This window comes from Mytilus galloprovincialis, chromosome 7, assembly GCF_965363235.1.
Source record: "Mytilus galloprovincialis chromosome 7, xbMytGall1.hap1.1, whole genome shotgun sequence".
Classification (NCBI taxonomy): domain Eukaryota; kingdom Metazoa; phylum Mollusca; class Bivalvia; order Mytilida; family Mytilidae; genus Mytilus; species Mytilus galloprovincialis.
This window is the reverse complement of record NC_134844.1, coordinates 78,719,155-78,744,842: the sequence shown is the minus strand read 5'-3', so window position 1 is coordinate 78,744,842 and position 25,688 is coordinate 78,719,155. Positions and strand designations below refer to the sequence as shown.

General features: G+C 31.8%; 2 protein-coding genes across 3 annotated transcripts; one reads left to right on the top strand and one right to left on the bottom strand.

Moving 5' to 3' along the window:
* The first annotated feature begins 255 nt into the window (after positions 1-255).
* Positions 256-7,733, top strand: LOC143083734 (uncharacterized). Of its 2 annotated transcripts, XM_076260017.1 has the most exons (7): positions 256-454; positions 1,063-1,222; positions 2,315-2,455; positions 3,214-3,435; positions 5,848-6,069; positions 6,343-6,564; positions 7,582-7,733. In XM_076260017.1, the coding sequence occupies exons 1-7, from the start codon at positions 296-298 to the stop codon at positions 7,686-7,688; spliced, it is 1,233 nt and encodes a 410-aa protein (XP_076116132.1). In that variant the 5' UTR covers positions 256-295; the 3' UTR covers positions 7,689-7,733. The 2 variants fall into 2 exon arrangements, with proteins under 2 accessions (XP_076116132.1, XP_076116133.1); XM_076260018.1 differs by lacking the exon at positions 5,848-6,069.
* Positions 7,734-9,685: 1,952 nt separating this feature from the next.
* On the bottom strand, positions 9,686-23,967 carry LOC143083733 (uncharacterized). Its single transcript, XM_076260016.1, has 5 exons — positions 23,165-23,967; positions 21,143-21,421; positions 19,974-20,206; positions 14,280-14,538; positions 9,686-13,688 (listed from the first exon to the last, which is right to left on the bottom strand). The coding sequence occupies exons 2-5, from the start codon at positions 21,414-21,416 to the stop codon at positions 13,459-13,461; spliced, it is 996 nt and encodes a 331-aa protein (XP_076116131.1). The 5' UTR covers positions 21,417-21,421; positions 23,165-23,967; the 3' UTR covers positions 9,686-13,458.
* Positions 23,968-25,688: the final 1,721 nt, after the last annotated feature.

The following is a 25,688-nucleotide window of genomic DNA, read 5'->3' as shown; positions in this document are numbered from 1 at the left end:
AATTCAAATCTGTCGTTACTTGGGTCGAATAAGAGGATAACGAATAGGTCACTATAATATCAAGCTTCATGATATGATTGATTGATTGATGTTAAACTCCACTTTCAGTACTATTGTGCTATTTAATGGCGGTCAGTTTTCCTTGTAACTTGATCAACCTTGTCCAAAAATGAGCTCACGGATTGTAACAATATGACAAAGTACTATTATTACGATGCGAAGATAAGACAGTTCAAGCAATGCTATATGTATAAAGATCACTGATAACGATTTCACAATTCTCTAATATTCAAGAATGTTACCTTTAATTTTAATTTGTACTATATTTTCTGTGGGCCGTGCCCTTGTATGCACCCCGGAACTGTGTAAGAATGCAGTTCAAGAACCTCTCAATTGTAAAGGATCCATCATTAAAAATGGAGGATTGTGTGGATGTTACGATGTTTGCGCTAAGGTAAGTTTTTCTTAAACTACAGATGGGGAAAGGGGGAAGGTTTGAAGCAACGCTGATAGACAAGCAAGTAAATGTTCCGTAATGTGAATGCCGGATTAACATCATTCAAATCTTAATTCAAAGTTCACTTACCTGCCACGTGAAAAGGGTAGAATTACATAGTCAAACTGGGAGCAAGACTTAAATGAACTGTTTTACGGTTGTGGTGGAATGGTGGTCATTCGGGGTCTTTTATAGCTGACTATTCGGTTTGGGTTTAACTAATTTTTGAAGGTTGTAAGATGACCTTTAGTTGTTTATTCCCGTGTCTTTGGTCTATTGTTGAGAGTTGTCTCATTGGCAATCATACCACACCTTACTTTAATATGATGCATAAAAACTAATCGAGCAACCGAAAACTTAATAGATTTCCCCTAAAAAAATGAATTTTCTGAAGAAGTTTAGTAAATCTTATAATATATTAATAAATTAATTTAACCTCAAGCTTAAATAATGTTTAAGACAATTTTTACATGTTTACGATTTTGATATCTAGATTTAAGGTGGACATAAGGTACGTTTTCTTATTCAATAACTATTCTTCCTTTTTCTTTACTGTGTGTTTGAAGCAAGAAGGAGAAGAATGCCAAGCTCATTACTCATTTGGTATGATACCTGCCGGGAAATGTGACAGTGGTATGGTTTGTACTGCTCCAATAGAAGCCACTGGACACCCTATGATGTTGTTAGGCAGAGGACAGTGCGTGAAGACAGATCAAGCTGATCTACGTACGTAAGACTATCAGATGGGAGTAGAAATAAGACGAAGTGGTATAAGTGCAAATGAGAAAACTCTCTATACAAGTCAATATGTATAAAAAGTTAATTATTATAGGTCAAAGTACGGCCTTCAACATGGACCCGTAGCGAACACCGGACAGCAAGCTATATAGGAACCCTATATGACTAGTGTAAAACAAATTCAAACGGCCATGGATTAGTAGTATTAAAATAAGGATGTGTGGTATAACCACGAACGAAACAACCATAAAACAGAGTCAGAATGACGTAATCAACTATAAGAGCCGTTTAGCCTTCAACAATAAACAAACACTGAACTATAAAAAAATGACTATGCTATTAAACGACAGGCCATTTATCAAGCTATCATTGCAAATAAATTTTATTAATTTTATTTTTCAATATCAAAACTCTTCATAAATTGTCACAACAAAAAGTTATAGCAAGGTGTTTATGACGCGCAATATAGAGAAGGGGTAGTAAAAAGGTCTTACTAATATTTCGACTAAACGTCCTGTACATAATTTTCAAAAAAATAATAAAATCAGTATGTTTTTCTGTTGTTTTTAATCATACTACTAACACTTTTGAAGACACAAAAAGTTGAATGCTAAATATTTGCTTGTTTCATAAAAACGATTTCAGTTTTTAAATTTCAAATGATTATTTGTTGGTTGCTTAACGTTCTTTGGCAAATATTTTGTACATGTTCAGTGAAATTCTTAAATTTTTCGTTATCGGCTATACCAACTATACTAAGATTAAAGATCTTAGTTTTTAAACTCTTTTCTCATAAATAATCTTTTAAACTAAAAACTAGTCAAAATAATTTTAGTTCTTTGAATAATTGGCACATGAAAAGAGTATATTCGGATTTGTCATATATTATATATTCCCGAAAACAACTGTATATTTTCGGTTTGATCAGCTTCTCAAAGATTCTATTAGGATTTGGATTTTACATATTTTGGTTTCGAGCATTACCTAAGAGACATTAATTGTCGAAATGCACATCTGGTGCATGCAGTAAAATTGTTCCCGTTAATGTTTTTCTTTGTTATGATACGTCTGTTATTACAGGTCGTGCAATTCCCGATACATTGTCCGCCTGTCAACAGATGAGACGAGTACGTATGATTTCTATGGTAGTTTGGCAGGGATGGTGGATGCCAAAATGTGACATCAACGGAGACTTTATGGACCAACAATGTGATAATATGAGTAAGTGGCGCCATCTGTTAAGCACAAGAATGAATTAAGTATTTTTTCTGTTTCTTTACCAATATTTCGAATGTCAAATGCTCCAAATATGAAAATAAGAAGATATGGTATGAGTACCAGTGACACAATTCACCATTAGAGACCAAAAGATATAGAAATTGACAACTGTAGGTCGCCGTACAAAATGAGCAAAACATATACCCCTAAGTCAAAACATGAGTTGGCTTTTTCATATATTCCTTTGATTTAGGGCTATTTGCTGTTCGTCATTTTCGCTAGTTCATGATTTCGAGAACAAATTTGCAAGAATTCAATTTGGTAATGTAAACTTTGTTTGGAAAAAGATGAATTAAAGAAGTAGTTTAAAATCGCAATTTAATTTAACAATGACAATGGTCTTACGTAAAGTATGTATCTACTAATCTTTTAATTGTTAAGCTTAATTTACACTCACACCATGTTAAGCTTAATTTACTCACACCATTGTTAAGCTTAATTTACACTCACACACATGAGTAGATCAGGAAATTTTGTAAGGGTCAAGAAGTTACCAAAACGTCTCTTCCGGAATATCTGAGATAACACACACAGAAATACGCATCTTTCAAAAATTCTGGATCCGCCACTGGTGGTCGACCTGATATGGAAGTACTTGCCGCTTTGGTGTTCGATGTAGACACAATATACATCATATCAATAATGCTTTATTGATTATAATGACAATAATAAACCATTATATTCCTTGATTTCCCCAACAGAAAGATGCTTCTGTGTTGATTCCAAGACCGGTGATGTTGACAAGACAACATATACAACACTTGGAGCTGCAAACTGTGCTGTCAGCAAACGAGACAAAACCATGACAAAATGTCAACAAAAATATGCTTCAATGCAGTTCAGTTTTGCCATTTGGCAAGGCATGTGGTATCCAAAGTGTGATACCGTGGGTAATTTTGAACCAGAACAGTGTGATAACACAGGTTAGTTTCAACTTAGAATGTTGTTCAGTGGTTGTCGTTTGTTTAAGAATTAATTCATGGAAGCCATAGATTTGTTGGAAATTTACACATGGCCTGGGCCGTGATATTCGAGTCCATGAATTATTTCGATTCTAATAGGACAAATACGATCATTAAAAAACTGAAGCGATGATGGGAATACCGTGTGTGTGGCTGTTCTATTTTACCCACTGTTCGATAAATGTAAAACAAATTTAATAAACCTGCATGAATGATTTCTTAACTAACCGCTAGAAAAAAAATGTGATTCCTTTTGTTACTTCTCAGTAAACCCAACATTTGCAATTAAGAAATAATTCATGGGGGCTTGAATATATCGTGATTTTACCACGGGTTGGCCCTTTATGACAAATATTTTACCCCTGAGCGAAAGCGAGGGGTAAAATATCGGCATAAAGGGACAACCCGTGGTAAAATCTAGATATATTCAAGCCCCCATGAATTATTTCGATTCTGATAGGACACATACGGCAATTCTTTTGGATCGAAGCGCTCTAGGTGTAGGCACATATTTGCCGTTCCCATAAATAAACGCACTAATAAACTAGCGTAAAAGAACGGAGCAAACTGCATTAGTGACATGCTTAAACTATTTAAAATAATGTATTTAGACAGTTTTTGATGAATTTGAATGATAATTTATTTATATGTCTTATTTGATGTACAATAAAGGGCTTTTGCCACATTTTAGCATCATTTGTGTATGTTTCCTTGTGATGATTTTCGGATTCACAAGCGTGTATTTTCCCGTAAAATGCTTACATTCTAACGTCATTGTTCTATGACGTCGGGCATCTCATTCATAAAAAAGCATACGACGTGGGAGTACAATCGGAACAGCACTGGCAATATATTCATATTTTACCACGGGTGTGTACTCAAAGCGTTTGAAGGACGTCATGTTAGAATTCTAAATTTACATTTTTTATCGTAAGCTACCGTCAAATTCACTCTTGACATGTTGTAACCAAGGAGCCGCCATGTTGACTTGCTGAAATCAGTAAATGTGCGAATAATGCAATAGAACAGAAAACAAGCAACACCTACCTCAATAATTTATTTTAATGCAATTGTATCCGAGTTTAGAAGGTAAACGCAATAGAAAAACCTACAGCTTTGACGTTTTCATACGTATGACGTCATGTTTTGAAATGACGTTAATGCGCCAAAATCATTACTGGAATTTCGCGGAATTTTGATTTATTTTGTTTTTGTCCATTTTTCCGTTCTCTAATGTGTAAATTCTTTTTGTTATGCGTCAGAATCAGAATAAATGTTCTGTAGGGTTTTATTCAATTGTAATTGTTAACAACGAAATCCACAACCGTTTACACATAGGTAACGATACATGTGGATTTACGTGGGAGGCATATTTAAACAGCCATTTGTGTACATCTTGGAGTCTGCGCTAAGTATAGATATATCGAGAATTTTATCACGGTGTTGTTTACATATAGATTCCTACACTGCAACAAGTGTATTACGATATTTCTCCACTCGAGACAGTTAAATTTTATTATTTAAAGCGCGAGGCTTGCCGAGCTCTTTAAATAACTAAAATTTAACTGTCGAGAGTGGAGAAATATCGTAATACACGAGTTATAGTGTAGGAATCTGTTTCTCTAATGATTTTTATCCTTCTTTTTCAAAGATTTTCAGAAACTTGTGTTCTTTATGTGCGACGTCATCAGGCATGGTCGCCTTTTTTCATGACGTCACAATAGGAAAATTCAGAAGAAAACAAAATATTTAGACGTCATAATCAAATTTCGACTAATCATTTGCCGAGAACAGATTTTTCACTAGTGAGGAGAAATATTTTTCTCACACCGGTCAGGAAATGTGAAAATAGCACAAAAATTAGAGAAAAAGCGAAAGAAGCACGTCATATTAGAATTAAGTGTAACATATTTGTTTTTCGTAAATATTTTGTACATAAATTAGGCCGTTAGTTTCTCGTTTGAATTGTTTTACATTGTCATTTCGGGGTCTTTACGCAGACCTATAGTTGTTAATTTTTGTGTCATTTGGTCTATTGTCTTATGGAGAGCTTTCTCAATGGCAATTATACCACATCTTTTTTTTTATAATCATAGAGTTTGCTAGTAAATAGGTGGAGTTTATAAACACGCCAAATAACACCTTAAACATACCCTCTATTATAATAGAGTAACATGCAATGCTAATCGTGGAAGGGTTTCAGTGTTCTTTTTGGTCGCCCCTATCAACAGTTGATCAGTGAGTTAATATTTCGTTAGTTCTGAAGTAAAATGAAACACTTTGGACAACTCAAGAACGTTTCGAGATGCTTCATTGTGTATACAGACAATAGAAATCGATCTTATCATCAACTAATATTAAAATACAATATAGGAAAATGCTTTTGTGTAAGTGCAGTTGATGGTGTTGTTGATGAATCAACCAAAGTACTTGGCAGCGCTGACTGCTCCAGTAAAAAAAGACAGACATTGAAAAAGACAAAATGTCAACTCAAATATGCTTCAATGCAGTTCAGTTTTGCCATCTGGCAAGGCATGTGGTATCCAAAGTGTGATGCTCTGGGCAATTTCATGCCAGAACAATGTGACAATACCGGTAAGACATTTTGTTACGTATGAACTTTAGGAAAACATACCAATGTAAGCAAAAATAAGCAAGCTGATCTTTATTTTCAATATACTCACATCATTTGGTTTCTAGAAATCTTCGAAGCGATAAGACAACCAAATAAAAAAATAAATACGTTTATTTCAACCATCAGTCTGTGATCATTTTTCAAAAAGAACATTTAGATAATTATACTAAAAGAGTTATTAAAACGCTTAAAATGTGTTTAAATTAATTTGTACATTGAACTTTTTTTTTTAGGAAAATGCTTCTGTGTAAGTGCAGTTGATGGTGTTGTGGACGAATCTACCAAAGTACTTGGCAGCGCTGAATGTTCAAGTAAGAAAAGACAGACATTGAAAAAGACAAAATGTCAACAAATCAGAGACATACGAATGATTTCATTTGTAACATGGAAAGGGATGTGGACACCAAAATGTGACGCTCTTGGAAATTTTATGCCGGAACAGTGTGACAATACCCGTAAGTTGTTTTAAAACATTTATATCAATATATGCATTATAATCAATGTCAGGAATAGCTATCAGCAGTTTTGCTTCTAGAAGACATTGAAGTCGTAATTCTGGACATCCAACATAGATTTATGAACGGATTTAAACTGACACAATAGTATTAAACAGATAATACCCAAAAAACTTAGTCAAGCTAAATTTTTTTAAACAAATCAAAACCCAAAGTGTACGTCCATCTTTTTCATTGCCTTATTGCAGTTGCATAAAAAAGCGATAATCATTATGTGATATTTTCTCGATGATGCGCAGATTATGAGTAGAAAAAAACCGTCTTGATGTTATAGCTTCAAGTATATGCATTGAATTCAATCTTTTTGAAAGTGTTCAATTTGATAAAGAAATATGACTGCGTCGATCTCTGCCCTTATATTTTTTAAAAGACACACAATAAGGAGATGCAAATTCATAAAATACGTTTGCATGGAATGGCGACAATAAATGTGACCCACTGAACTCACAGCTTCTAAAGAATTCTTTCAAAAATCTTTGATGGCTTCAAATGACCTACAGTATTGTGAGAAATTGTATACTGCCTAACACTATTTCCCTTCCCATTAACAACCCAAATTGCCTGCTTATCATCCCAGTCTACCCATTGGCATTGTTTGATTAGTTCTCTTTCTGTATTTCATGATATTTATCCTACTTGACGTTCGACGTTAACCGAATCTATAGCTAAAATGTAAACGTATTTTTTTAAATAATTCGCTGGGAGTTTGTTATAAGTAAATTGTATAACTCTAACTACAATATTGGCTATTTTGTCGGTAGATATGGATAAATGAGTAAATTTGTAATTTTTGGTAAATTTGCAATTTTGGTTAAATTTGAATTAGATAAGTGTCATGGTACAATCAATCGGATTTAAAATGCTCCTAGCTAAAATGTTTATCTTTTTCTACTTGATTTAAAAAAATAACTTAGCAGCTGGTTCAATTCAACAAAATTTTTGTTATCTTCATTTCAGAGCACTGTTTCTGTGTTGATGCCGTCGAAGGAACTGTAGACGTATCCACTAAAGTACTGGGAAGTGCTGATTGTTCTCAGAGTGTTAACTCGATCACACAATCATAGATTTTTGTTATATCGACATATCAATAAATATTATTCTTTGTTTAATGATTTATCAGAATACCAATTTTTTACGTTTTGACTCTTCGACTTTCAAAATTTCCAAAACCCAAATACAGCATAGCGGCATATTCATTTTTTATATAATCTATAAAAAAGAAGATTTGGTATGATTGCAAATGAGACAACTATCCACAAAAGACCAAAATGACACAGACATTAACAACTATAGGTCACCGTACGGCCTTCAACAATGAGCAAAGCCCATACCGCATAGTCCATTATAAAAGGCCCCGATAAGACAGTGTAAAACAATTCAAACGAGAAAATTAACGGCCTTATTTATTTTAAAAAATGAACGAAAAACAAATATGTAACACATAAACAAACGACAACCACTAAATATACAGGCTCCTGACTTGGGACAGGCACATACATAAATAATGTGGCGGGGTTAAACATGTTAGCGGGATCCCAACCCTTCCCTAACCTTGGACAGTGGTATAACAGTACAATATAAGAACGAACTATGAAAATCAGTTGAAAAAGGCTTAACTCATCAGATGGACAAAAATAAAAGTGGACGTGGCCGGTTACTTTTACATCCCGACACAATGGACAGATAAGAGAGTACTCGCAGTTATCTGACAGCTAGTTTAAAGCCACTAACAACTAATAAATAAATCATGCATCTAAGACTATTTTGTGTCGGTTTAGAAATGTCTTGTCTTGTCTTCTTGCCGATTACATACAATGTATTGCAATTTGTCTTGAACTATATACATACCTTCTTAGAATATGAATCTGACAAGAAGTGTGATATCACAACCAGCTAGTGCTTTCAAATCAATCAAACCAGACTGGACCTCTCAGTTACTGATGAAAATCTCTTGTGACAATGACACAGTCAAGATTTGTTTTATTTGACTTTTATAAAAAATGCATCCCCCTTTTCCCCCAAAAAAAGCACCAACGAAAAACAATCAAAAACAAAACTAGATTTACTAGGGTTACGTTGTTTTTTATGGCTTGATTCGTAGTTGCAATTTTTGTCAATCAAAAGATTTAAGGAAGGCTAACTTAGCTCACTTAAGTTAACCATGTCACCTGACATAATTCCGTAGGTGTCTATCTTTTTATTTGGGTTTGCTTTTTTATGGTCTCTGCTAATAAATTTTTGATAAAAGCGTTTCAAAAGAATCAAAATGATATGAATTATAGTTAATGAAAACTGTAGATCTCTCAGACAAAATTGAAAGTTGACCGAATCTTTCAACTTAGATTAACTGCATCCCTGGTATTGCGACAGGATTTCCGCCTAGCGTGCAATACAGAATAAGTAAAACATAGAAATGTATATATGATTATATCTCATTTTTTAACGACATTCAAAGCCTTCGAGACAAAATTTACTGAATGGTTTTCACTTACCACGCATCCTCAGTCACGTTACAGAATTTATGCTGGTTCTTTTTAAAACAAGAAAGGCGAAGGATACTGAGGAAACAATCAAACTCTTAAGCCGAAAATGGATTGACAAGAGAGGCGAGCATATTAAAAGTAAATTGACAACGCAATGGATAAAAAAGACTTAAAGACACAAAACAGTACTACAAAACACAACTTAGAACAATAAAGTCTGAGCAAAATGAATCCGTCCAAAAACTGGTGAAATACATATTGAAAAATAAATAATAGTTTTATGAAATTAGATTACGTATTAACAATTATCTATGTTGGAAAGACAGGACGTGTGTCAAGACATTTTAAGCCGTGACGTCAAGTTATGAAATAGAAATGTCAAGCGTTGTAAGCATCTTTGTCAAATTATGAATTAAATGACAGATTGAAGGTCATGCAGCTCGCCCTGATGTGCTCATTTGTTCTCCTTACTGAGAAAGCAAGTATTACAAAACTACAACTTTTTTTATATATTTTTATTACATGATATCTCTCAATATATATTTCATAAATTGAAACACTTTATTTTTATACATAGATATTGCAAATAAACTCGTCATAGATGCAAGCGTATTGGATAAATGATTGCTATACTATATAAAAGAGACAGTTTTTGACAAATTTAATTTTGAAATATATAATAGACGAAAAATGAAGTTTGATATCAAGAAAGTATTAAAATTTAAAACACATGAATCTCAATTATAGCCCCAATAAAAAGATCCCAAAAAGGTTTGTTTCTTAATAGCAATTGAACTTTCATACTTAGCCAATATGATATGAATCGTAAAAAACAATAGTTTCAAAAATGAGCAAAATATGGATGAAAGTAGATTGAAAAATAATTTGCCATTTTAAAGAGGGACTGCCCAGTCGGTGGAAAGAAATGATTGGTTTATGAAAAGTAGGGTAAATGGCCTTAAGTTGCCAATGATATGATAATTCACGTAAATTTTTGGATTTACCCCATATTTTCAATAAAATCAAATACGCACAACAAGAACAAACATTGATATACATATAAGTAGCAACACATGTACCTATAAAACTAAATAAGAGTGACATCGTCGACCAACTTGATAAATTCTCAAACATGTCTTTTATAAAAGATACGCCCGAGAATAACTTATTGAACGGATTAAAAAAAATTACACCAAAAAATGTAACAAAACAATTGAACAAAAGCAGATATGAAACTGTAGAGAACGTTAAACATTCTGCATTGTATTTTTTTACTAAACTTAAAACTAGATCGACGAGGAAAACAAATAGGCTTAGAAGCGAAAACGACATAAGGATGTATCTGCATATTTCTTGTTTTTCCTTATTAGAGAAAAAAATTGATGTTAGATGTAAAAGTGATGTCAAATGCACATACATATAAACGTATTCAAAAAGAAAATAGTTATGTCTACATAGCATTTTTTTACCAATTGGCCAAATTATATTTAGAAACAATACGCAAAAAAAAGAAAATGGGTGAATGAAACTGAAGGGTTGTATGTATTCATACTGATAGTCTTCAGTCGTGTTTCCAGACAGCACAAAACTGCTGATATTTTGCGTAGTAAGATTAAGATAACTAGTTAAATTGTTATTTGGATGATTATTAAAGTAACTATTAGAAACATCATAGGAATTGTTTTTCTCGTCACCATTGTCATATACTGGACAGACATAGTAGGAAGCGGAGCAAAGACATACAAATAGAAAAAACGTTATGATTGAAATTAAAACAAGAATTCTCAACCCCTTTTTAGCTGCATGCATTGAATATATATCTAGGATTACTTTTAATCTGTATGACCGATTGTAAAACGCATCATCAGATGGCATACAGCCATGAATGTTATAAAATAAGGGATTGGCTCCTCTTTCTAAAAGCATGTTCACAGATACTATGCTTTCATCTTGATTTTCCATACTTGCAGCAGCATGGAGAAGTGTATTTCCTTCTTTATCTGGTAAATCAATCTTCCTCCGGAACTTAATAATTGAAAAACACAGGAAAAGAATATTCATGCAAGCAACATAGATCAAGGAAGATATAGACGGGTACCAGTTTTTCATATGTTCGGGAATTCTCTTCACTAAGTCCTGATATACTGCAGAATCTTTTATATATGGCTTCCAATTTTTATCTTTATCTTGTTCAAAGTGAATGTTATTTTCCTCTATTACTTCTTGAGAGTAACGGCGACCATTTTCCCATTCAATAAGAATATCTCTGATATATTCAGGTTGATCATCTGTTCTGGTGAAATCTGTCATAAAGGTAGTATCTAGGTTCAAATGAAGTAGTTCTTCAGGTAATTGTATTTCATTATTAGACGTCTTTCTATTTCCTTCATAAATCGACATGGTCGATTCATTTGCGATATCCTTGTGTTTTAATAAAGCACTAGTTATCCGTTTATTACCAGAAAAATGTAAAGGTGTTTTTCCATCCAGGTCCACAAGCAAGGGATTCGCACCTTTTCCGATAAGAAAATCAACAACTTCATATCTAGACAAGGCAGACGCTAAGTGAAGAGGAGTCCAGCCAATATTGTCCTGTCTATCAATAGAGATTGAAATATCGTTACATTTCATAGCTGTTTTACGATTTCGATCTATTTTGTTACACCGTTTCATTGTAGTTTCAAAAATAAGTTCAATCATGTTGGTGTCATTATTATATGCTGCAAAATGAAATACTGACCAACCGTAATTTGAGACACAATTTAAATTATAAGTACTGAGAAGAATTTTTGTTTCTTCAATGTTGCCATTAAACACATTGTTATGTAATGCATTTTGCCTTGAATCTGTTTCAATAAGTAATGTCTGAAAGTTCAAATTCTTTGACGATATTGCATAGAAAAGCAACGATTTATTATTATAGTCGATAAAATTAATTCCCATTCCATTTTGTATCAAACATTCCAATAATGTAGTATTCCTGCCGTCAATCACTAGTTTTCGTAAGGCATACTGACTTTCAGAAGTGTTAATTTTTGCACCACTTTCAAGCATAAGTATAATAATTTCTTTGCAACCGCTTAATAAAGCTAGTGAGAAAATAGACCTATCTGCTCGAAGATATTTCTTTTGCTGCTTTTTTGTCATACTTTTCCAAAAATAGTTCATGAAATTATGACAACTAGTTGCTATTGTCCAGTGAAATAATGTTTTGTCTGCTGGAAAAATGTCTATTATTGCTGCTATTGCTTCCATATTATACTCTTGTCTATATATACAATCGAAATTCTCTAACTTTCCAGACGCTTTATCAGATATTTTTGTTTTCATTAGTTTTTGCTTAGTAATCAAGTGTCCACGGTCGATTACCTTACTCATAACTTTTAGAAATTTTTCTTCTTTAATAGGTTGGCTGTATAATATATCCATAAATTCACCTTTCTTTAGTTCAGCTATAAATCGGGTGGCTAAATGACAGTACGATTCCTCTTCTAATACAATAACGTTCTGATCGTCGTTAACCTGTTTCGATATGACCCTAACTCTTTCCCTTAGAAACTTTGTTTTACAACATTCTAAAAATATGCATGGATTCACTTTTGCGAAATGGAAACTTATAGCTTCAAGAAAAGAATCGTGTAAAAAAACAATTGTTCCTAAATATATGTTTATATAAACGCCTTCGACGGATAACAAACTGTCAAGCAATGCCTGTCTTGAAGTATTTCGATCTAGACCACAAGACTCAATAATCATGTCGAAAATTCGTCTATTTTCTAATTTATTTTCTTTTAAACCATAAGAAACAGAAAAACTTTTTGCATTCAAACTTCCAGCAAAAATCATGCATATTACTAATGAACAATATACCTTTTTGTTTCGTTGATGCAGTTTTGTAATCTCATCGTTCAGATAATCAAAAGGCTTTTGGAAGAAATCTGATTTACGATGAAACAGACAGTCATTTGTTGTAAAAATATGACACAGAAGTGGAAAGGCAAACTTTGCTTTACAACAATCTTTGCACTCCTCATCGCTTATATCATTTTGTCGGTTAGAATAAATTAAATGATTTTTTAAAATTGACATTTTCTCCACGCCATTAAGACTGTTGTCTTCATGATCTAAGTCAATAATGTACGCTCTGTCGTTCAAGATAGTGTTCGTTGCTCTTAACCTTGTATCGATAGCCATGTTTTTGCGCAATGTACAAACTATTTTCGAATTATTGTCGTTAAGCAAAGCTTTTAGTTTCGAATCTAGCATCTCCCATTGATTTAGATACGACCCGTTTACTGAGTATATACCGATGGGATCGTCTATCACAAATATTTGTTGTGTATCTTTGCATCTATATTCTATAATTTTTTTCAACAGATTCTACTGGTACAACATCATAACCTTGTGATTCCCATTTTAAAGCTACGTTTCGAGCAGTTGCTGATTTCCCAGAGCCAGACTGTCCAATAATCACGACAATATTTACAGTTTCTAACTTATCAAACACATGTTTTGCAGCTCTTGTGACGAAAAAAGGTTGATCGTCTTTCTTCCATTTGTTTGTTAAATCCTGAATGTTATCTGGAAAGATGAATTTATATGTATTTTACAGATATGATCCTTTTTTTAAACTATTTTTGAGTCGATACCAGTAGTCACTAATGAGTCAATTGTGTAAACATTTAATTCTGGTATCTATGACGAGTTTATGTATACCCAAGTTTATTTGAATTTGTCAGCGTGAATATGTCAAAGAATAATTCAGTGACATTGATTTGTAATTATATTTTACAGGCCTAGGCTTATTAATAGGTTGTTTTCGTCACAGAGACCAACATTTGTTTTCTTAAATGTACTAACTATTTAACTTATGTTCGTTTGTTAGCCAATGCTTGATTCTCATCTTTTTCTGATTTGCAAAATGTGTAAAATCGTGTTTTATATATGATTTTCGTTATAATGTAGAATTAAAAGGCAAATTACAAATTTGAATTTTCAGTTCAGATATGCAAGACTCTTCAAGACCAACAATTTTATTTCTTGCCTTGTGGACGATTCCCTGTGGGTACTATTGCTTTATCTCCAAATGAAAATAATCTGTCCTAATAAAAACCTGGACCGCTGAAAGTTGCATTTTAAAAATATTACAAACAAATATACCAAAAAAACAACCTGAAATATTTTTTGCTATGTGACCATCCTTATAAAAGTGAAAGTCACTACACATATTCTCTAGCTGAAATTCAGTTCTTTTAAGTTCGTTTTCCATCTTGATTTTTTCACCTTCCACCAAAGTGAGGTCTCGTCTGATTGCTTCTATCTGTGTTGACAAGGAAGCAACAATAACACCATTCTGCGAACCATCCAAGTCGCCGTGCAAAATATCTGTAATGCCATTAGGATTATGCCCACCATTACAGAATTTTATGGCCTGAAAATCCGAAAGTTTGATTCAAAATACACTGCTTATGTTAAATATTTATTTAGTTAAAACTTTGTTATGTTGCGTAATACATCGTCGACGGCGGATAAGATACACATTTAACATGTTTTTAACACGGAGTTACATCCATACAGGATTGATAGCAATGATTTCATAATTGTTGTACATATATAATATATTTGATATAGCGTTCAACAGACCTGAAACACTAGCTTGAAGGGTATGCATACATCAGTAAACTAATGTTCCCGCAAAGTGATTCAGGTCCCATAAATAACAAACATGTTGGTTTGCAAACTAGACTATCATTCCGATTTAAAACTTAAAAATTATAATTGTATAAATAAACCAATTGTTCAGACGTTTCGGCCATTGGCCTTCTTCAGTTATTTATTATTCCTCTAAACTACATGGCTGACATTTCTTTTTTCAAACATTGAAAAGATGTTATAGATAAATGTCCTTGGAAACATCATGACGTCATAATACTCTAACGTCATAATAACATGACGTCACAATACTTTTGTATGAATGAAAGTTAAATTATATAAGTTTTGATCAATTAAAGTCATTCCTTTTTAACGTTAATTCCAAATGGTCTAATTGTATTTAATTTTTGCATCCATTGTGCCTCAATATATCTCCTGTAATTTGCGGATTTATCGTAAATCTGTTGCAGAACCTGAACTGTGATGTCCTCTTTACAATGATCTTCTTGGTTAAAATGTTCTGCCACAGCTGTATCTCTATCATGTCTGATATCTGCTAGATGCTCTTTTATTCTTTCGTTGAGTGATCTTTCTGTTTCTCCAACATAGACATAGTGGTTACATTTTTCACAGTGAAGTCCATAAATAAGGTTCACCAGTTGACATCCATGAATGTTCTTTTTGAGGTTGAATGTTTTATCTCCGAGTATAATTTTTTCTTCATGTCTTTCAATATCGCAAACTTCACATTCTTCTTTACATGTTTTGTTGCTGTTGTAGTTAGTACATTTTTTGGTGATCTTATTTAGTTTTCCATGTACAATTATGTCTGCTAAGTTTCTATCTCTTCGATAAGCTACTAGTGGTGGTTCTGGAAATATTTCTTTCATCAAGTTACAGTTATGTAAAATATTAATTCTTTTTTTCACAATGTCATGAATATCAGGTAGTAAATCAGTAAAGGTTACAACAAGAGGTATGCGTTCTGATGTTTTTTTAATTTTATTTTTTCTCTGTAATAACTCTTTTCTATTTAAGTCGTCTGCTCTTTTTAGTTGGTTTTCAATAAATTTTCCATTATAGCCTCTTTTTCGCAGTTGTAATTTTAGTTCTTGTCTATGTTTTTGATAGTCATCTTCATTTTCACAAATTCTTCTTAATCGTAATGCTAAACCATAAGGAATTGCCTTTTTTACATTTTTTGGATGGCATGATTTGCTGTGAACATATATATGTTTATCAGTTGGCTTTGTATAAAGGTCTGTTGTTAATTTACTATTTTTTATTTTCACAAGTGTATCTAAGAATTCAATCTGATTGCTGTTGTACCTAAGTTCCACCTTTATTTTGTCATTTATTGAGTTTGCAAAGTCCATAAATTCTTTGAGTTTTTGTTCGCCATGAGTCCAAATTCCAAAACCATCATCAATGAAACGTTTATAAAACAATGGTTTCTCTTTGAATTTTTCCAGTGCTTTGTCCCATTGTCGCATATAAGTACAAGCAAAATTTTTTCCTAGTTTTGACCCTATAGCCACACCTTCATTTTGCAGAAAATCTCTGTCAATCAATTTGAAGTTATTCCCCTCTAAAACTAATTTTATCATTTCTAGGATATCATTGGTTGGTATTTCTTTATTTCTTCTGGTGTCAAGAGCTATTTTACATGCTTTTATTCCTTCTTCTCTAGGAATAGATGGGTATAATTTTACAACATCGAAACAAAACAATATGCTGTTTTTTGGTATTGGCTGTTTTACTTTTGAAAGTTTATTTAAAAAATCGGTAGTATCTCTAATATAACTTGGTGAGTTGATAACATAGTTATCTAGTTCCTTTTCTGCTATTTCTGCAATTTTTTCAGTGGCAGTACCTATCCCATTAACTATTGTTCTGTATGGTTTGTTCTGTTTGTGGATTTTTGGGTTGCCTTTTAATTTTGCTGGATGTGGATGTTTTGGTATCAAATAAGTTTTCATTTCCCCAGAAATTGATCCCTCTTTTTTCATTCTATTTACTAATGATTTTACCTTTTTTGTAATTTGATGTGTCGTGTTTTGCTCTGTCTCAGAATAAGTATCATTGTTTGTTATTTCCTCTTCTAGTTTCTTAAAATATTCTTCTTTGTTGATAACTACTATTCCTGATCCTTTATCTGCCGGCCGTATAACTATATCATCATCTTGTAAAATATCTTTAAGAGCGTTTTCTTCTTTCGTTGTAAGATTTATTGATTTGCGCTGTTTCAGACCATTCATGACATCTCCTTTAACTACCTCTATGTAAGTATCTAACCAGATGTTTTTTCCTGGTTTTGGTGTAAAATCTTTATTTTTTCTACGTGTTTTGCTGCATTCTGATTTCTCTTTAACTTCTTCATGTTCCTTGATGTTGTAAAAATATTCTTTTAGTCTCATTCTTCTTTCCCATTCTGTTAAATCTGCTAAAACTTTACCAATGTTTACCTTCTTTTGAGCAGGAATGAAAGACAATCCTTTTGATAACAAGGACATATGTTCTGTATTTAGATTTTTACTGGACAGATTAATGACTGGGCAACTTGTATTTGTGACTTCGTTTTCTTGAACACTTTTCTTTTCTTTCTCCGGTCTGTACGTAACTGGTTCTATGTCTTTATTACTATTATCTTTCATGTTAGTTTGATCAAACCAATCTATCTCATCATTTTGTACCTTTCTGTTTCCAACCATGTTCTTTTGTTCTTGAATGTTACTTGTTGTAAGATGAATCTGCTTACATACACACTTTTTCTGCTTAAATTTTAATAAATTAAAATGATTATGTAAATGCTCAATGGCTATCCATCTTTCTTTATCATGTGCACCATTCATTGGTGAATATTTTATCCATGTAACTGCTCCATCTACTTTAGTTTTTACAAATATTGTATATTCATACATTTCACTTACTGCAGTTATTTCAGCTTCTGTTGCCCATGATTCTAGTGTGCCATCAGTCATAGATTGATGAGCCATGTGTAAATTAAAGTTTTCGTCTATTAAAGGTAAAAATCTATGTTTATGTTCTTTCATATATTTTACTGTTGCTTGTCTTATTTTATTATGGTGGTTTTCAATGCCATAGAGAAAAAGGCTTATACATCTGTAGAAACAATTCCCATCTCCTCTTACTTTCATTTTTATAAAGTCATCATCCCTGATTTGCCCACTGTGATCTGACAATTTTTGGAAATTATTTTTGACCATATCTGTATTACAATTGCAGCTGTAGAGTTGATTTTCTTTTATCCTTTTCATCTTTGATTTCTTTCTGTTGTCATATTCCTCTTTGTTGTTTTTTAACAAATTTCTTGCTTCCATTTTGATTTTGTAGTAACTATCTACATCTGTATCACATAGTTTATTGGACAGTTGATTTAGGGTAATACTAGTTTCATTAATTTTGTTTTCACATACATTAATCGATAAGTTTAAGAGTTTCATTGACGCATCATGAAGTACCATTTTGCCTTTTTGAATGATTTCTGGTTTTGCATCTAGATTAAATTTCCATTTTAGTTGAAATCCATTTGGAACCACGTTGTCTTTAATGCAGGAATTTAAAAAGTTTAAATGTGAAATAGAAAAGAGTTATTACAGAGAAAAAATAAAATTAAAAAAACATCAGAACGCATACCTCTTGTTGTAACCTTTGCTGATTTACTACCTGATATTCATGACATTGTGAAAAAAAGAATTAATATTTTACATAACTGTAACTTGATGAAAGAAATATTTCCAGAACCACCACTAGTAGCTTATCGAAGAGATAGAAACTTAGCAGACATAATTGTACATGGAAAACTAAATAAGATCACCAAAAAATGTACTAACTACAACAGCAACAAAACATGTAAAGAAGAATGTGAAGTTTGCGATATTGAAAGACATGAAGAAAAAATTATACTCGGAGATAAAACATTCAACCTCAAAAAGAACATTCATGGATGTCAACTGGTGAACCTTATTTATGGACTTCACTGTGAAAAATGTAACCACTATGTCTATGTTGGAGAAACAGAAAGATCACTCAACGAAAGAATAAAAGAGCATCTAGCAGATATCAGACATGATAGAGATACAGCTGTGGCAGAACATTTTAACCAAGAAGATCATTGTAAAGAGGACATCACAGTTCAGGTTCTGCAACAGATTTACGATAAATCCGCAAATTACAGGAGATATATTGAGGCACAATGGATGCAAAAATTAAATACAATTAGACCATTTGGAATTAACGTTAAAAAGGAATGACTTTAATTGATCAAAACTTATATAATTTAACTTTCATTCATACAAAAGTATTGTGACGTCATGTTATTATGACGTTAGAGTATTATGACGTCATGATGTTTCCAAGGACATTTATCTATAACATCTTTTCAATGTTTGAAAAAACAAATGTCAGCCATGTAGTTTAGAGGAATAATAAATAACTGAAGAAGGCCAATGGCCGAAACGTCTGAACAATTGGTTTATTTATACAATTATAAAAGGTATGTTCCCTATTGGAATTTTGAAAACAAGGATTAAAAATTATACTTATCAACCAGATTTTTTCGCAAAAGATTACAAACTCAGGTTGACACATTGTTGTTCACTGCATCGTTGGTCAATATAACAGGGGAACCTGTTGAAATTTACATTGCTTTTACACACGATTGTACAGAAGATCAACAGTGTTTTAAGACACCACCGACTTTAATTTTTATACTACCGGTAGCACAACAAAAATAAGAAATTGTATCACAATTCAGGATAATTGACGTACTGCACAAGTCTATTCCAAAACTTTTTGCCAGTATATATATATATATATAAGTATATATACACTTTTTGGGTAAGACTTTATTTGATTGAACAAAAAAAAAAAGATATGGTACATCTCAACACAAAAACATACGATCCAAAATCAAATTTCAAGGTTTATGTTTGCCCTACATAGTACCGTCTTCTTGATCTGTGTACATCGTATTTTTGCTATAGCTGGCGGCTTATTGCAGACTTAAAATTGTTTCAACTATTCTTGGAGTCACAATATAAATGGCACTAGTACGTGAAGTAAATTAATTTATCGTCATTGAATAAAATGAGTTTCATACTTACCAAGCTTAGGAACAGAAACTTCGGAGGGTTGTTTTTGAAATAATATTTTATTCCTTAAATACTATAGATCCGTGAATTCAATACAAACCTCGGTTACTGTTGCCCACCGGTCCTGAAAATCCAAGATGTTTAAGTTGTTCTCAGTTGCATGTGCCAACTCATTGCGATAGTACTTTATTCTTGCTAAATGAGCCCCCGGAGATATGTCATGAGGATTAGGTAGATTATCCCATCCCGATGTGGGTGGGTATATTCCTGGTAATGGAATGTTCCTTAATAAACATACTAACAAGCTAACATCAAAATCTGCAGAAGATGTAGCTGAAAAAATTTAAGAAGATGTCTAAGTCATTTATGTATCAACCTTTTAATTTTAGCAGGAAATTAATTTGATGGTATTGTTTTTAGAGACGTTATATACATTTTAAAGTTCAAGGAAAGCTTATGTACGTAGTACACGTTATTTTCAAATTATACACGGAAAACATTCCCTTCCTTTACCTTTTTTCCCTAAAACAGTTCGGTGAATGATACTAGATTCTGATACTTGCTATTGTCATTTTTATTCTAAAGAGTTATTGTATTTTAAACTATTAAAATCTTTAACTGAATCGGTAAAAAGGGTCAGATTTATATGCATTCTTACTTGCCGCTTATCTGTCATCATCTTGGTCTTAACACTATGCTATGTTTTTTATATATAAAAATGCTATTGAGGAATTAAAATTCTTAATTTAAAGTAAATAGGTATATTAAATTTTATCATAGTATCATATTTGATGCGCAACACTAAATGTCCTGTATTTGCTAAACCTTCTGGATTTTGACCATGGTCTTGTTGGGATTTTAGTAGATCACTTTTTAACTTGTTTTTTCGTTGTTGATTTATTGCTATGGCGATACAGTTTTCCTACGACATATGAGTTGTGTCTATTTGCTTGTTATCTTCCATCTGTCATTCATCATTCATTTAGGTATATTTTAAACCTAACAGTTGAATTTATAAATACACAAAAGTATTACTAAATTATAAACCTAGTTCCTTTAATGAATGTATATTATATATGTATTGCTATGAAGTTATAAAAAAAAGGTTATAAAGATATATCAGGTGAAAGGTAAAGAAATGAAAATAATCTTTAAACAATACTTAGGATTTAGGTTTTTTTTGTACGAAAATCATTTATGATACTAGGTTCATTATACAAACTAGAAAAGCATAACATATTAGATACAACAAGAATGATGTTATAATACCAGTTGTTCCAATGAGAACGCGAGTGCTCTTGAGTGGCCATATGGTTCCAGGTATTCTTTGTAGTATATTAAGTTGTGCAGCATTGATAACTTTTCTTGTAACAAGGTAAGAAATTGTCGATGAGTTTTGGTTGATTGTTGTAGCTAAACTTGTAGGTGGTATTAGCCCGTCAAAATAATTTCGAAGTGCATCTGGTACCACTCTGACATTAAGCATGCAAAATTTCCAGTAATTCTTTTCTTCTACAGTAAGTCTCAGTGTCGACACTGCCATCTTCTCTACAAAAATCAGTGATCTTAAATGAACTCATAGATTAATAATATTATTTTTAGTACACGTTTGGTCAAATATTTTTTTTTAAATAACGTGTTATTTACATTCATTGTTCTATTATGAAATCCGCTCATTAATAAAATGGAATTTAACCAATTGATGAATCCAACAATTAAGTAATTGTATCATCTTCAAACAAATTTAAAATGATAATTCCAATGGCGTAGTATGACATTTGTTAAGTTAAGCAATATGTCTCTTGACTTACTTGAACATATTGTCTACATGTACAATTCCGCTGACAGTAAATCTTAAAAAAATATATTGTTTGAATTTCTTGTCTATAATGAAAATATTGTCAACTGTACTAAGTAGTTTTAAATTGTTTGCTGCTTGCTGAATAGTCAGTGTCAATTATTTCATGGATATTCAGGACGAGATAATACAAAATAATAATAACAAAAGTATGTTTTTCATGAATCTTGGATGTTACTGCTCAATTTTATAAGAAAACCAATATTCAAGATGTCATTTGAGCCGTGACTTGAATATTCATATGGTATACCAAATTTTAACAATATATGTGTTTTATGTATATCTATAGGCTAAAAAGCAAGTTTGATGTAAAAACTTTTACAATACCGCTGTAATATATCTCAGCATTGAAGTGAAGTACTACTTACCATTCTTGAAATATAAGTTATAGTGTAAGTACAGAATTTATCACTCATAAAAAAGACTTTTAGACATGTTTTACACTTTGCGTATACAAATTTCTTTAGGAAAGTAGATATTTTCTCTTTTGACCTGCCTGTTTGCTTGAGTTATAGTTTGTAATGGTTAAGATTGACCTTTAGGTTACTCCTAACTGATCTATTCAGTACTTTAGTTGGACATTTGTCACATGTTGTCTTCACCGGATATTGGTATACAGTAGTAGATATTTTGTTATGACATGAAGTAATAAAAAAAAATTGATTATGATTTAATTTATGAACAACAATCTAGTACAAATAAAAACTTGTTAACATATCTTCTTAATTTGGTAGCTTTCAGAAACAAGTTTGTAAAAAAAATAAATGAGTTCATATTGATCGTTTTAAATGTCAGACTCATTAAACAACATTGCCGTAAATAAAGACGTGGTATCCGTCTTTATACAAATTCTACAGATATCTGCTATCTATGATTTATTTTTGTAAAAGTTACATAATTTGTGGTGACGGAATCCTTTACTTGATAATTAAACACACATCCATGGCTAATGTTATTCAGATCTAAAATCTTATTTAAATCTAAAACGGTACTGGATTCACGTTGAAATCGAACAATTTCGGATATAAATACACCGTACGAAGGGGTATATGGAAAATACTCGTCCAACAAAGATAATAACTAAAAGGAGCGAAAAATCGTCACATGTTTTCATGTTTGTTTAAAAGTGTTCACTGTTAAACGGAAAAATAATCTTAATATAAAAAAGACAACTGTGGTGGTTTACATAAGATTTATGAAAGCAAATTTAAGTAAAAATCAATTGATCATTAAAAACCTTATGTGTACAAATCATTACTCAGTGCGACAATTAACCGTTATTTATAACAATACATGCCTAAATATGCTATCAAAGGTGTGTTACTCACAAAGCATCCTCATAAATGTTATTGCAGAAACGTGCATAGATGTTGTCAAGAAGAACTTTCTTTAAAAATGATATAACAGAAATAGAATATGAATTTCATACTTACATTTTTTTAGATACTGACATAGGTGGACCACTCAAAACTATAATCTTTGCACACCATTTTTTGTATTTTTCAATTTCTACTTCAATGGTAACATTCAGCATTATCAGAGTTTCAAATGATATGAAATAGAATGATTGATATCAACTTTAACTTGCAAAAAGATCATAATGCAGTCAGCAAGTTAATTGTACCATATGTATTAGTCCTGAACATTTACTTTGACTACTGGAATTATCATTGGTAATCAAGATGGTGAGTTTTCGACGACGAAAAATAGCGTGGCTAATATGTTGACTTGTAAACTTTTATTCTACTCAAAAATCACTCCAATCTTCTCATTTTTCTCTCCTATAGCTCTTGTATAATACCAGTTCCTTGTGTGTCCTAAGCCGAGTGAATGAAACGTAACGGTGGTATTTATTTTCAAGGTTTTTCAATATATATGTGACTGAAGTTATGTTCAGAAACCTCTGTAAGCGATATTCATATTACATTATACCTACATATATATCGTATCATGTAAAGTAATCATAAATTTAAAAATATTGCTTACGTCAATCGTGATTTTATTGAAATAGTTATCAAAGGTACCAGGCTTTTAATTTGTTTATCCAGACACAAAAGACATTTAAAATAATCTTGCACTTATTCTAATGCGGTTCTTTGTGAAGGACAGGTTTTAAAAAATACCGTGTGTGTATAAACATTCGATTGATATAGACTATTCATTACATATTCAATACTTTCTATTACAATTCATATCCAACCGAGACACATTGTAAGCATAAAAGATATACCTACTGTACGTTGACGTAAAACATACTGATGATTTAATAGACTTTAAAACATTTAAAACGAGAAGATTCAAAATAAACTGGGCTAAAGTTTGTAAACCTTTGGCTAACGACTAAGTAGATTATTATGAATCAGGTGTTATCGCTTCGTATTGTTTCATTAAGACAATACATGATTTGTTAATATTGACAAACGATTTTTCATAACTTTGAAAAAAAAATGAATAAATTCCTTCACATATGCATTTCTCTTTCATTTATTAATTTATCAAAAAATAAAATAAAACGTACACAGTGAAATTGCACGAGGTAAACTTTCACGTAAATTGAGTTTCACGTGAATATTATTTGAAATTCACCGCAACCGAGCTGATATTGGAAACTCATATAAATCTCATATGAAACTCGAAGTTAATTTTCAAGACATATTTATTCAAATAACATGTAAACTTTCTAGTTCACAAGTGGGAATCTGAAATCATATCTTTTGTCGTAAGGTTTTGTTTTCAACCGACCCTCATTATCAATTTCTAACAAATTCAAAAAGGAAAGTAAACTTGAGTCCCATACACGTGTTGAGAAGATATGATTATAATAACTGTTTCCATTATCCCTTTCTCTGTCGTTGTAAGAAAGCAAGAGTAGAGTGTGACATATACAGGATGCTACTACTTAGCTTTGGTCGTATCAACACACTATATAAAGGAGAATAAAGATAAAAAAAAAATATTCATCAACATTATGTGACTAAGAAAAATAACAAAAAGCGAGTGATTTCCATAAGCTCTGTGGTTAAATGTTAATTGATTGTCATATTTAGTGAGGTTTTGAACCGTTTTAATTGGAGTGTTATACTGCGTGTATAAATCTTATTCAATATGGCAAACACGTTTAAATGAATCTGAAAAGAAGTTGATAAAATAAAATGAAAGTTGTGTGGTTTTCAATAAATATTTTCTAGTTGCTATGTGAACACATGCATTTTAAAGAGAATTTATTCTATAGCTTATATTATATGACATATTTCTTTAAAGAAATCCAAACCAATAAAACTTCAAGTAATTCTTAAGATTCGAAATGTCGTTTAGTTAGTTGGACCAACTTTTCTTTATTCAAATATAAAAGATTGGATAATATCTTTAAAGTGACAATTATTCATCTGAATTAAAATACGTAAATGAGAGCACATGAGAATATGAAAACCAGACATGTATACTATAACTTTAATTGCCAGTTATACTTATGGCGGTATACGTATACTTAGATTTAAATTCCTGATAAGGTCTTTGAAACATTGAATCCGAATTAAAGTTTAGTTACTTATATTAGGATATTTTATTAAGCCTCCTTAGTATCGTTTTTTTATTGTAATTTTAAGATGATTCAAACAATAAGGATTCAGATGTTACAGTAATTTGCAAGCCAACATTATCATCTTTTATATCGCGCATTATTTATTTACTTTGTTCCCACTCCCAAATAAGCTTCACTAGCTCAATAGCTGCTGCAAATTATTAAATTCAAAATGGCAAAATTTTAAAGTAAAGGAAACTGTCAGGCAATATTCGATGAAACTTAGAATCGGACTGCAACATTTTAATAATTTTTCTATCAGAACCTTATCATGTCAACGCACCTATTCATGATTTTTATTTACATAAAAATGTTACTTTTTAATCAATTTACAAGATATGCGTATCTGTAAACTTTTGTCATCTAAATTCATTTCG

Bases quoted from the DNA above. Each gene is read 5' to 3' on its own strand.
- LOC143083733 (XM_076260016.1), bottom strand. From the start codon at position 21,416: ATGGCAGTGTCGACACTGAGACTTACTGTAGAAGAAAAGAATTACTGG. The intron at 20,207-21,142 runs GTATTATAACAT...AAATTTTTTCAG, and splicing joins CGTTCTCATTGGAACAACTG to CTACATCTTCTGCAGATTTT. The intron at 13,689-14,279 runs GTTGTTTTTTTG...TCATCTTTCCAG, and splicing joins CATAGCAAAAAATATTTCAG to ATAACATTCAGGATTTAACA.
- LOC143083734 (XM_076260017.1), top strand. From the start codon at position 296: ATGTTACCTTTAATTTTAATTTGTACTATATTTTCTGTGGGCCGTGCC. The intron at 2,456-3,213 runs GTAAGTGGCGCC...TTTCCCCAACAG, and splicing joins CCAACAATGTGATAATATGA to AAAGATGCTTCTGTGTTGAT. The intron at 6,070-6,342 runs GTAAGACATTTT...TTTTTTTTTTAG, and splicing joins AGAACAATGTGACAATACCG to GAAAATGCTTCTGTGTAAGT.